Below are 14,108 nucleotides of genomic sequence, written 5' to 3' on the forward strand. Positions count from 1 at the left end.
AGCTCTTTCAAAAACCTAGCAAACTTCTCATTTAAGTCCAGTTTTTTTGAGGCATAACTTCCAGAACATTTCTGTTTCTTAGCTTTTTCATTCCTATAACTTTTCCTATCTTGATTTAAAGGTAGGTTACAAGAACTGTCTATATTCTTACACACTTTATTTTTCATTTTTTTGTCCAATTAAAAGGATTCACTTCATACTTCATTCTGATTCTTGTCCTTAGAAAATTTATTTGGTTGAAAGTTTTGCTAGATATTTCTCCCTCAAAACTTTTCTCAATCTTATCTTCTACTTTTGGATAATAGAATAGCCCCTCTCTCCTTCCCTTTCTTCCTATTTTTTAATCATGGACTTCTGAACTCTCTTTATTACCGTTCTATTTTGTTTGTAGACTATCAACTCCTTCCTGAGTTTCTCTCTTCTAGTATTACTTTGTCAAATAGAGAATATAGCATCCAACACCCACAACAAACATTGTTTTCTAATCTTTTTCTCTAGAGCTACAAGTCATTAGGTGTAAGATCTGCTTCTCAAGTTATTGCAGGCAATAGTTTTGCCTAATGCTTTGCGGTTACATAGCACAGACCGTCTTTGATCCAGCCTAAGGTTTGACCACCTGCACGGCTTGCCTCCAGACTGCTGCCACCATGCTACTATTCAGTCTTGCATTAGGGTAGCATCTCACTTTGATTTCTTGATCTTCAGATATATTGCAGCATATCTTGATTAAATGTATCTTTTTAAAATTAGGACAAAATCTCTTGAAATTAGATTTCTAAAACTAACTGTGTACTATCAGTACAACAATCTCATGTTATTACTAATTGAATTAATGCTACAGATCTGTTGATTCTGTTTGAACTTAGTGATAGCTAGTTACTAGTTCTCTAGTCTGGCATCCTGATAAGATAGTTTTTTAATTTTTTTTTACACAGAGGGAGAAAACTTTGTGACCACTGGATATAAAGGTCAGTGTCGCTCCCTTCTTACATAAGGGATCATTTTGTTCTCTTGCACAATTCATAAAATCCTCTTGGATTGAATTATGTACTCTTGGTTAAAAGTGATATACTTGTTTCTTCTTCAAGATGGCTGGTATATTATTCTGCACATTGAGCTATAGCTCTGTATGGAGTAGACCACTGAAGAAAGTGAGGGACTCAATCCACATACTGAAATTTAGGTTCTCTTGCATATCTTGCTTTGGCAGCATGGATGATGTAAGCAGAGCTGACAGCTAAATGCATGCTTCTTGCTTTTAATGAAGCTAGCTTCTCTGTGTACGTGGAAAGTATATGGTGAGGCCTTAAAATTCTCTATAAGATGGGCCTGGGGACTTTAATCTGAGTAGGGGACTTTTCTTGAATCTGCATTGTTTTAATTTAGATTGTATATTGGGGATGCATATTTGGAGAAAGAGGCTGTAGACATAACTGGGGAGGGGCTAAAGTTACCCCAAATCTGTGAATACCCTAGAAAACCATTCTAAAACACATAAGTGAATGCAAGACAGGTGCAATATAAGCTCAGAGTTAATGAGGAAGGGAACAGTGCCTGAAAGATGATTCGAGAAAGCTTCTTGTTGGAGTTAAACTTCTGCAGAGGAGAGGTGCAGAGAAGACTCATAGGCATGTACAGGAGCAAAGTGGATGAAAGGCCCATGATCACAGAATTTTGATTAGTTTTGGAGACCTTTCCAATGAAGCCAAGGACAGTTTCCTCTCCATTTTATTTAACTAAAGAAGACTTGACAGCTGGAGGGCAGAAGAGGCCATGCAGCCTGTGTTGTCCTTACCATGTGTCCGGGAAGATGCCAGGAGACTATAGCAGTGGCACACACTGTAGGTTCCAGACCAAGTTCCTGGCACAGCTGGAGAACCAGATTGATAGGCAGCAGTTTGAAGAATCAGTTTGAACTCTAAATTACCTTTATGCAGAAGCAGAGAAGCTTGGAGGCCAAGCGTATCTTGAAAGCTGTTTGGCTTGTTTAACAGCATCTACCATCTTCTTATGCATGGAAACTCATTATGAGAAGGTTCTGAAGAAAGTCCAAAATATATTCAAGGATAGAATGAGAAAATATGTGCTCCCCAAAAATTCCCCCGGAAAGACACTATCAAGGGAAGACTTCAAATTGCTGAAATTACCATTTGTGAGGACAGAGGCATGAGCAGTGGAGGATAAAACATAAAATTAAAGATCCCACCTCCAGCTGGGACCCTCATCTACCCAGTGGCTGATCACAGAGTCCCTACCTCCTCTCCAGAGCATCATTCCTTTGTATCTGCTACCAGAGCTGCAGTGCCATTTACTCCAAGGACGAATTTTCTAAAATTCCACACCTGGAGTGACCTCTAGTCTGTCAGCACCCACTTCGTGTTTCCAGATTGTGTAGGACTCTGATTCATTTCCAAGAAAACAAAATGAAGAATTTCATATTTTTTTTAATTCAAAGTGATTTAATAAAATATGCAGTTGGTCAGCCCAATGCAATGTTTTATTTCTTACCTGCCACCAGTACCATGAATTCTCTTCATTTCTTGGGTTAGGTTTCCAGGTGGCTTTAAACTTCATATCTTAGCCAGTGTTCAGTCTTATTCCCTAAAATTAATAAAAGGCTTTTTTTTCCAGGTGAGGGATAGACTATGTCTATAGTTAGGTTCATGCATTTTCCAGATTTCATAGAACTACCAGTTTTGCCATGATTCAAATCTTAAGATTGATTTCTGCTGCTCAGTTTCTCAAACTGAAGCTCATTGAAAAAAATATGTATAATGTATTTGTTTTATTATAGTGAAAATACCTAATTAAAGCAGTATTGCATGCAATTTACAGTTATTTAGAGACTTTTATGTTATTATTGCATTCCTTTGAATGTTGGAAAGATGTGGTATGTGTTGCTTGTTCATTATGGAAATAAGTAAGCACAATAAAGTGGGTGTTAACCCATCAAACACCTATGTCCCTGAATGTGTAATGAGTAAATATTTTAATTATAGTTTTGTTATAAGTATAACTTGTGAGAAAAATTTAATAGGCTAATTTTTAATCATATTGGCAATTTCTTTATGATTCATAAATTCCTCATACAGTATTCAGTAAACAGAAATCTTATGGTTGGTTCAGTTGAGTGAGTGACTTCAAAGTTAAACTCTCAAGTCTTAGTCAATATTTCTAGCTTTTATTTTGTCTATGTGTTCCTAGTGTTTGTGTTTCTCATACCCTTCATTCTTTTCTGGGTTTGAGAGCACTGTATTTGGGAGAAAGTTAAGAAATATATTATGAGAGTTTGAAGCAGTAAGCAGTAAAAGTTTTACTTTCAAAGATATTATAGGTGCTAATGCTGAATTTGACCTTTCTTGGAAGTGGTAGTTATTCAATGTATCCCATAAGTCTGTGTAACATTTTAATTGTATAAAACTTATTTGTTACTTTATAGCCTCTTATAGTGTGTCTGCCTTTTAAACCCATTGCAATACTTTGCTGAAATATTAACACATTAGTACAATTTTTTCTTAAAACAACAAAAAAATGGAGGAAACCTGTTCAAACATGTTAATAAAAGTGGAAAATAACTTCATGATGCTAGAATGTGCTCAGCCTTTTGAAAAGTGCATGTGTAATTTTGCCTTATTTTAACAGAGGTTTTAAAAAGGTAAGTTACCATTTGTTGGAAATGTCTGTGTATTCCTAGGGTACCATGTGCTTCATAAACATTGATCCGAACTGAACTGGGACAAATGAAAATTTTGACCATTATTTAAAATTACACATCAGAACATTTGAAGACTTCTACTTGCTAATTCATTTTGGTTAAAAAAAGGGTTATTAATCAGAGATAACCAAGAGCATAGCCATTTATATGTTATATGAAAAATGACCATTAGTGACTAGTAGGGGTCTAATCATAGGGTTAATTAGAATTAGTTCAGGAAGTCCACAAAACTACCTGGGGATATAGCTCCTGAGTCTCACTGATGCAAATCACTTTTTTGATTTCCTGTACAAAAAATGGAGCTAGATTTGGTCCTTTTGTTTAATTCCGATTATTGTATGACTGGAAAGTAGAACACATGGTGCGTGACGAGGGTGTTGGCAATTTGTGGAAGAATCTAAAAGATCATGACAGTAATTTGTACCTTGGCTCATCTCTGTAGTAAATCAGCTAAGAATTTTAGTATAATTTGAGGGTAATGGGGGTGGAAGTGGGGTAGAAGAAAAGGAAGATTTGGTCTTTTCCCGTCATCCCTTTTTGTAAAGGGTCCCCTTTGGTTCCCCTTCAGGAAGTGAAATAGAAAAAAAAAAATAAAACACAACAAAACTGCATTTGTCAGCAATGTCAGTATCTCTGGGTCAACCACAACTCAAAGACAGTAAGCAGGTCATTCAAAACAAGGACAGTGATTGCTATAAAACCGACAGGTACTCCTGTTGACACACACAGGCATACCCAGGGAGACCAGACTTGCTTCCTGCACAAAGCAAGCAACTGAAGGGAAATAATGAAGAGCCTACATGATAAAGCAATGGTGAGTAGCAATAACTCCAGCTTAAGGGTAAGCATTCCTAGGATTTCAGAAAAGCACATTTCTAGAGTTAGCCTTCATTAGAGTCTTTAAAAAAATTCTTCTTCTTCTTCTTCTTCTTTAAAAGCTGACTTTAATTTTGATTCTTGCTTGGTGGAGAGAAAGAAAAAAATAATTAGAAAACTTACAGTGGGGTGTAAAACATAACTGATGATTTTTGCCCCAGTGGTGTTAGTGAAACCAGTCTTGAAAATCAGAATCAGGTCTTTGTTCTCCTGGTGTTGAACATTAAACACCCAATAAATGCTGAGGGAAGACAATATGTTTTATTTAAGGAATAAGAGAGAGAGAGAGAGAGACTCCTCCAAAAAAGAGAGGGTCCAGAGCTGGTGCCCAAGGCAGTGGGAGTGTCTTGGCCCTTTGTAGATTTTAGGTTTCCTTTCTTCTCATGCCTTCCTGACTGAAAGGTGGGTGTGACCAAAAGGCAAGAAGAGAGTGGTCCAGGGGGTGATTGCTTGTTTTGGAAAGTGTGATCCTTTCCCTCCCCTGGAGGCTGTTAGCAACTGGGTGATGGTTGAGTGTTATCTATACATTTTCTTTTTAATAATCAGCTACCAGGTTGCCCTGGTCACATCAGCATGTGCATTCCTTGGTACACAACGACAGGCATGGTCTCTGGTGATCACTCATGATAGAGTTAGGTTGGCCTAAAACTCTTATCTCATGGGGGGAGCTTAGCCAGTCCTTTAGGGAACACGTACGTATGTATTTTACCCAAGGAAGCTGGGACCCCAAGTGGTTTCGTGATCCTCCCAAGAGCACAGGAGCATCCTGGAGGAGAAATGAAACACTCAGTGATGAATTTTGGACAGCTCCTGGAGGACAGAAATTTCCTGTGTTTCTGGTAGCAGGTTGTTTTTTCCATTGTCTTGTTCCTCTGATAGTCAGAGGGAGGTTAATGTGATGGAAATATATCCCCTTCCCTTGTGTCTGGACTCCTGCCAATGCCTGACATCAGCCAGATAAGGCCTGGGAAGAATTTAATATGGAAGTACATGAAAATAAGGCTTAGGAAATCAGGCACCATGTTATTGGCCAAGATAATCCCTCTTTTATTCTCCTTTTAAAAGCTGTGCAACTTAAAAGAGGTTGGATTTCATAAAAGGTTCATGGCATATGGCAATGATAACACTTTTATTTTATATTTGTGTATTATTTTAGAGATTACAAGAAATGTGGTAAAATGCAGTATCTAGAGGGTTTGGAGTCAGTCAGACTCACTCCCCTGCTGGATAAATGTGGGATTTTAGGTTAGTTAGTTAGCCTCTTTATGCTTTAATTTTCTTAACTGTACAGTGGAATAATAATGGCATTTACCTTATGGCATTTTTTTTGGTGTGGATTAGCTGATATCATTGAGAGTAAATGAATCTATACTTTGTGGTGGAAGATCTTTGCATGCTTAGCTTTTGGATAGTTTGTATCATGCAATAGTAAAGATAGAGAAAGCATTCAATAAGTGTTAATTGGTATTATTATTATTAACCCAAGACTCTCATTATCCACTAAATAGATGGGAATTACTTCTTCATTATGTAAATGAACAAAAGCTCAATGAAATGATTTATTTAACCTCACTGGATACTGTAAACACAAGAACTGAAGCATAAATATAAGTTTTCTGGCTCCAAATACAGTATGCTTCTTTCTGAAAGATTCAGAGGCAAGATTGCTAAATTTAAAGCTACTGTGTCCAAGAAAATCTTTTAGGTAGTTTTGTTCTCCTAAGCCATTTCTATTTCTGGTTTCTTTGAAGAAATCTGATGGATTGTTAGCAAGAAACGTGGCAGTGCAAGAGGCTTTGGAGTTGGACTAGACGTTGAAAGATTTGGCAAGCACAAATTCTCATGGACCTACTAGCTGGCCAGCTTCTGTAGGGCATTCCTACATGGGGTGGGTGTAAACTGTAGATGAGACTGGGGAAAATTCAAATGGGCTCTCTGCTGGGCTCACAATAGAGTGAGGTGCCAAGGCAGGCTGAGGATGGACATGTCCTGTTACTGCCCACCTTCAGCTGGAGCGTTCTCATTCTACAGAATGAGAGTGATATTTATTTACCTGTTTTGTAAGTGACAATAGAAATTCAAGTTTATAAAGTGCTCTGAACTTTTCTGGGAAGAAGTGCTCTTTGTTTTATTGCTAAGAATGAACAACAGCTGTGTGCTGGGGGCCTGTGAGCCCAGCTATTCAGTAGGCTGAACAAATTTGAGACCAGCATGGGCAATACAGTGAGGTTCTGTCTCAAAATAAAAAATAAAAAGGAATAGGGATGTAGTTCAGTGGTTAAGTGCCCCCCCGCCCCGATTCAATCCCTAGTACCAAAAAAAAGGCCTGCAGATATAGCTCACTGATAGAAAACTTGAGGTCCTAGGTTCAATCCCCAGTACTTGAAAAACAAAAACAAAATAAAAACCAGCAACAGCCTTATCAGAGTTTCTGCTCTGTATTGCATAAATCTACAACTAAATCTATAGCTTTATGGAGCTAACCAGAGTGATTTGCAGACATCATCTGATTTTCTGATAAAGAGCCATGTGGTCTATAAAACTTATGCAATTCTAATATAGCTTTCACATTGTTTAAAATGCTTGGATCCTCTAGTGAGACAAAGCTAAGATCAATGTTGGTAATAATGACCTGCAATGGCAATAGCTCTAACCATTGACATGTAGGTTGGAGTCTCTCTGGCACTAATAAGGCTGGTGAATCCAATCAAGGTATTTATTGCTTCTTAGATGTAACTCTTTCACCTAATTGGGATAATTAATATTAGCTATGTAACTCACAACATAGTTGTTAATGTCCAGTATTTAAAGAGATGTGAAAGTATGTTTCCTAAAATTCTACAAGAATTCTTAAGTAAAAATAATAATGACTTGTTAGAAGCATGGTTATTATTACTAAATCACATAAACCTAAGGTATGGTTACTTTAGGCCTTGATCATGAAAATAGAAGTGATTCAGTGAATATGGTACACAAGGAGAAAGAAAATTCAAAGAGGGAATTTACTAAAAAACCTAAAATTTCTTAACTTTAGGGGAGTTATCTAAGGACATTTTGATATAAATTGGAATCTTTTTTTTTTAAAAACTTCACAGCACTTTGTCAGGATAGGAGGTGCACAAAGTAAATTCCACTGTGTAGGATTAGCTCAGTATTGACTATTGCTACCCATATCAAATACTTACCATGTGCTGGTAGGACTCATTTTGAATTGATCATTGCATTTGATCTTAGCATTTTCTATTTTTTTTTTAAGTTGTAGATGGACACAATACCTTTATTTTATTTGTTTATTTTTATGTGGTGCTGGGGATCAAACCCAGTGCCTCATACATGCTAGGCAAGCGCTCAATCACTGAGCTACAACCCCAATCCATGATCTTAACATTTTCTGGTGGAGGAAACTGAGTCACAGTCATAAGAGTCCTGTATGGACTCCGGACATTTGACTCTAGAGCTACCACAGCATAGAGTTAAGAGAGAGCTGTTGAATGAGTGAATGATTGTGGGGGACGAGAGTGGATGACTGCTGATCACCTTGCTTTCAACTATTTTTAGTACCAGCTACCTCAGTACAACTAGTTGACATCATGAACTTTTGGTTTACTCTTTTCATTGTTTGCCTTCAGCATCTGCAAAAGAATAAGAGAGCCTTTTAAACCAACCTGTCTAATTACTTGCCATACCTGAAAAGTGTGAACCTGAACAACATTGGGCCCAGAGAATGAAAGCAACTAGGTTTAACTCTTCTTGTGCATTGTTTTAGACCTTGTCCATTCCCTATAAGGGTCAGTGGGGATGTTCAGATGAACAAATCATGGTCATGCCAAAGGGAAGCTGGCCAGATGGTCAGATTTTTAGTTCTCCTTTTAGTTTGGTTTTCACAGAGTGCTTTTTTTTCTCTGTGTTCCAATGATACCAGATAAACTGATACATCACTGATAGTATAAAATATACATTCCAGAGCTAAAGAGAAATAGTTTCCATATTCTCTGTTGTTGTGCATCATTAACGCCCCTGCTTCTTTCAATTAGCACAGATAATTGGAACTTTGCTATAGTTGGTTTTTCGTAATGTTTTTCTTAATGCATCAAGCATAACCATATTGTTTAATTTAAATGTGTCATTCTGTTCATTTGCTCATCCACTCCTTCATTTATTCAGAGAGTATTTATGGAACACCTGTACTATGCCCATTATCATACAGAGAGTTATAATCTAAGGGATGTACATATGACATGAACACAAATACTACATTTCTAGATAATATAAAAATGCTGCTTGAGTGATAAATGGTAAAATTATTATTTAATAATGGTAAACATCTAATTAAGCCACAAATTAGTGGGGCCTTGATGGAAGGATATGATTCAACAGATAGAGGTGGGACAGTGAATTTTAAGAGGATAGATGGTTGGGAGGAAGGATTTTGTGAATATTTGAGGGATCTGAGGTTGGGAATAAAAACAAAAGTGGTCATTTTTTTAAGCCTTTGTTTTTGTCTAACAGACGTATATGGGCTTCACATAAATCATATAAACTGAGTATTATCATACATTTGGGAACAGGAGAAACCAGGGGCTTAATAGGGAAGCCAAGACAAGATTTAAACATAGTCCCAGATTTTACATCTCTCTGTCTCCCTGCTTATAAGGTCTTGAACTATGGAGGGCTTCAAGTGCTAGGCTAATGAGATTACTTTTCTGTTTGGCACCCAAATATCTTCAAGTATGACTGTTCCAATTTCCAGGTGAAGACTTGGGGTCTAGAGAGAAGCCCTGATCTCACTAAGGGACCAGGAAAGCTTGGTTCATCTAGATCATGCATTTTCTCATGCCTGCAAGTGACACAAGAGTCCAACCAACTGCAATCTTCTGTATGTTCCAGGTCAAGTGTCTGCTGCTATTGATGTTGGGGTTTGCCTTTCTGAGGGAAGCAGCAGCCAGAAAAAACCCCAAAACAATGGCTCCTGTCCTCCAGAAGCCTGGGAACTGCCCTCCTCTGGAGGACAACAGTGTGAAGGTTGACATTCGCATCCTCAATCAAAACCAGGGCATTGTCATATCACATGACTTTCAGAACCGCTCCATCTCCCCATGGGATTACAAGTAAGTGCACAGGAGACAGATCTTCACATCCTTTTGAAAACATGGTTATTTATTTTAATCATAAAGTAGAAAATTTGTAATATGTACAAATGGAAGAAAAAAGCCCTCATATTCAGTCTGAACAACAGAAGTTCTACTTTCCTTGCGAGCTCCGATTTTTCTTGCTGTTTTGGGCTATGTCTACCTCTGTGGTTGAAGGTGGTAATATATTGCTTGCACTTTCTCCTTGACTTTCTGCCTTTTTTTGATTCATCCAGTTCCAGGTTGGAATTTACAAACTTTTTGTGTAGGAAGAAAGGGTCTTTTAAATGAAGATAAATGGGAACCAGAAAAGTCAGTTAGGAGAGAGCCACTCAAATTTGACATTGTCCTCAAGGCATGGGTATGAAGGAAGAGTTGGGGAGAAAGGCCATTTTGGAAAGTGGATGGTAGTGTGGGGACCTTCGGTGATAGTCTTGTGGTTTTGTCCTAAGATATAGGTCCTAGGAACACAAAGCACCACCACTACTCTCCAAAAATGAGCATGAAAACAGGTTTCAGGTTTTTGGGGATCGTAGCATAGATCCCCCACAAGAGGAGCATGTACCTTGGCAAACTGGCTGATTCTCTTCATACTTCATACTTCCAGGCAGAAGGGACTATTGAGAGAAAAACTAGCAGAAGGCCCTGGATTCAGACATAAGGCTTTGCTTTTCCTCCAAGTAGCAGGCTTTATAGATTGTATATTGGGAAATCTAGTGGTGATGTTCAATCTCTAGGTAAAGGATAAGCAATGATCATCATCATGATAATGCAAATAAAAATGAACTCAAAGATCTAACATTAATTGAATGCTAATATTGTAGGGGTGTATTGTATATGCATTTGTATCACTGAATGTTCTCCACAATCCCACCAGAGAATGATATGGGAGAATCACCATTTTATTATTGAGGAAACAGGTTTAGGGAGTTAACTGCCCAAGAGTGGCATATGAACCCAGGCTGCCTGGCTCCAGTACCCTTCTTACTCAGAGCTGCTCCCCTGTAGGCGAAAGCCCACTGCCACGGGCTCTTATCCATGGTCCATCTTCCTTTCTCTGGTCTCACCATTTCACTTTGGCTTGTTACTCTTGCAGCATCACCAGGGACCCCCACCGGTTCCCCTCCGAGATTGCAGAGGCCCAGTGCAGACACTTGGGCTGCATCAATGCCCAGGGTCAGGAAGATAACTCCATGAACTCGGTTGCCATCCAGCAAGAGATCCTGGTCCTTCGAAGGGAGCCTCAGGACTGCTCTCATTCCTTCCGGCTGGAGAAAGTGCGGGTGACTGTTGGTTGCACCTGTGTCACCCCCATCGTCCACCACGTGGCCTGACAGCTGTACATCAACTCTTCTGAGGAAGCTATTGAAATGCCACTCCTTACCCACCTCTCTGCAACAAGTCCTGTCTGATCCCCATTTTCTTCACTTCTTAGGGCTCGTAGTGAGATCTGCATGGAATTCTCAAAGCTCTGTATTAAATGTAGAGTTAATTTTCTGGGTGTTTTAGAATCATTACATAGTCCTGACATGTTACAATGTCTTGACCCCCTAACAATGGATGGAGGAAATTTAAGGAGTCCTTGGCCCACTCTCTTTACGTCATATAATGACCACCTCCTAGTCACATAGTTACCTTGATCCAGTGCCATTCCCTGGGATCTCTTTTGGGGAAAGAGGCCTCTGTTTCCCCTAGTTGGAAATGCAGAAAATGTATTTATAATGAGAGTGTGGGAGGGACTTTGTAGGGTGTGATGGGTTGGTAAGGATGGGGACAAGGATCTGGCACATGTCTGTAGGAAGCAATAACTACATGTTCATGAGGTTGGTTTGAACTACTAAATATTTATATTTGCAAGGGAATTGTCCATATATTTATGACCTATTGATTATATAAAATGTTGGCATAAAAATTAATATATGCAGGACTAATATAATAAAATATTATTTAAAAATACTTGAGGTGTTTATGTTTAGTCTCAGTTTGTACTCACAGATGGTATAGCCCTCAAGAGTTTGAAATTCTGTATTCATGTCATTCGTTTGTCATATTTCCTCTTCAGAGTACTGGTGTTAGAGTTATTTTATTATTGGTGGTTCTTGAGGGTTGTTGACATGGATAATTAAGGAAAATGGTGCAAATAGTACCCAGGTTCATAGTAACACTTTATTGCTTCACCATTCCTGTTATATTATTTTACAGAGCAAACATTTATCAGCCTCTATGCTAGCCACTGGAGATACAAGGTAAAGCCAGAAATGTCTATGGAAGGGGGCAGTGTTGGCAGCAATCATTCGCAGAATTCCTAGTCATTATGGCCATGTGGTCATTTTGCATCCTTCTCATTGTGTCTTCTGGTCCTTTAGATTCACCCATTGTCCTTCATCCATTTTTCTTTTTAAATTTTTTTTATGGTTGTAGATGGACAGAATGTTTTTATTTTATTTATTTTTATGTGGTCCTAAGGATTGAACCCAGTGCCTCACATATGCTAGGCAAGTGCTCTGCCACTGAGCTACAGCCCCAGCCCTTTTATCCATTTCTTGTGTTTCTTGCGGGGCACATGCATATCCGTATTCCAGTCTCCATGCCTCCCTGGGGAAACTTAGAGGCCCTTTTATGCCTCCCTTGCCTAGATACAGCATACCACTTTTTCTCCTTTACTGCCAACATGCCACTGGCTGAGAGCACACCTGCATCATTGCTGCCTTCCAGGTTCCAGGGAGGAAGTGAAATATCTGTCTTCACTCCCACCTGGGACTTGACTTGAGATTGGCAGGTAGCAGGTGCCTGGCTCCCATTCCTTATTCTTTTATTCAATCTGTTGAGAGTAGGGGAAAGGGAGTGGTTGGAGAGGCTAACTCCTCACTATTTATTCCAGAATCTTTTGCTTAAGATATAAATACTGACTTTTGTATTTAAATCTTTCAAGCTCTTGAAACTTAAAAAATCTTTCTCTCTTGGCTATCAAGAGCTTACTGTGGTTGGCTGGGGACATAGTTCAGTGGCTGAGCCCTTGTCTAACATGCGTGAGGCCCTGGTTCAATCCCCAACAAACACCCGCTCCCCCATGCCCCAACGCAGAGTTCGCTATGAATCTCACAAGTCCATTTTGATGTTTAAATCTGTGCAGAGAATTTTCCTTTCTCTGCTCATTTTGCAGAAATTGCCCTACCCCAAGGATCACATATATAAAAAATCCCTGTGGATATCAGTTCAAGTATAGAAATGAAGGACTGAAGGGAGAAAAAATAATTACACTTCTGAGTGTCAAGATATTTTATGATTACATATGTACATATGTGATTTCAAAGCAGAGTACTAAATACTATGATCAGATACAAAATATTAGGATGACAGTTTGCTGGGAAATGTCAGAAAGGAGATGAATATGAAATGGTTTGGAGGAAAATAAGGGAAAGGCTTTCCATGCAAAGGGAGGAGCACCTGCAAAGGTCAGAGGTATAAGAAAGCCTAATGTTAGGAGAAAAGCGAGTAGTTTCATGTGCCCAAGATAGTGTTGACTTGGGGCCAGTGGGGAACACACAACCAATATTTCCTTAATGAATAATGAATGAATGAGTGAGCACAGCTGTAGACAAAGAGCTATAGGCAACTGGGTCCCTTGTGGGTAGTTTTGTAAGCTCCCTTACAGGAGGTACAAGAGCATGGCTATATCTCACACAGGTGACTTTGGTGATGATGAACAAAAGGGATTAGAAATCTAAAGGCCATTAATGATTGGAGAGAAGGCAGATTCTCTCTAATGATAGATTCACCTTGTTAGAGCAAGATGGACCCCTATAGATCACTTTGTCTTTCTCAGTTGCAAATGTGACCTGGAGAATTAAGAGACTTGTTTAAGTTCACTGAAGTAGTTAGTGGCAGAAACAGATTCACTGACTCCAAGTTCATGATTTTTCGTGTTGATTTTGCAACAATGCTATAGTGTGTCCAATAAGAACCCTTTTTGGTCATTTATCTACGTGTTCTAGGGATGACCCTTGGAGAGGGTACAGAAGTAACTCCACATTTCCAAATACATGGAGTCTTGGAGCCTGGGCCCCTGAGCACAGCTTGACTTCCCTGTTTGTGCTGAGGGTTGGTGGTCCATCAGGCAGTTGCAACTTCTCTCCTTTCCACAAGGTGGCACGCTGCAGGCTGCGGTTCTTAGATTCCTTAGCATAGGTTGAAAGGAAATAAATGGCTGCTGTATGAGGGTGTCTGTCTGTTTTTTTTTTTTTGGCGATTTGAGACACTGCTGTGCAGAATGAGAAGACTGTGTTCTCCTCCTCCTCCTCTTCCTTCTTTTCTCATCCTGCTATATTTTCTTTAATTAAGTACAAAGATCTCTACTCTCTAGGCATGTCACCTAAAGACCATTTATT

At 38.9% G+C, this 14,108-nt stretch overlaps 1 protein-coding gene across 1 annotated transcript; it reads left to right on the forward strand.

Annotated features, from left to right (window-relative positions):
- Positions 1–1,810: 1,810 nt before the first annotated feature.
- Positions 1,811–11,216, forward strand: Il17f (interleukin 17F). Its single transcript, XM_046458604.1, has 3 exons — positions 1,811–1,909; positions 9,479–9,699; positions 10,817–11,216. Exons 1-3 carry the CDS (start codon positions 1,811–1,813, stop codon positions 11,052–11,054), a joined length of 558 nt encoding a protein of 185 aa, XP_046314560.1. The 3' UTR covers positions 11,055–11,216.
- The last annotated feature ends 2,892 nt before the right edge of the window (positions 11,217–14,108 follow it).

This window comes from Marmota monax, unplaced genomic scaffold, assembly GCF_021218885.2.
Source record: "Marmota monax isolate L192 unplaced genomic scaffold, Marmota_monax_Labrador192_F-V1.1 WCK01_AAM20220418_F8-fsc00191, whole genome shotgun sequence".
In the NCBI taxonomy this organism is placed as follows: Eukaryota; Metazoa; Chordata; class Mammalia; order Rodentia; family Sciuridae; genus Marmota; species Marmota monax.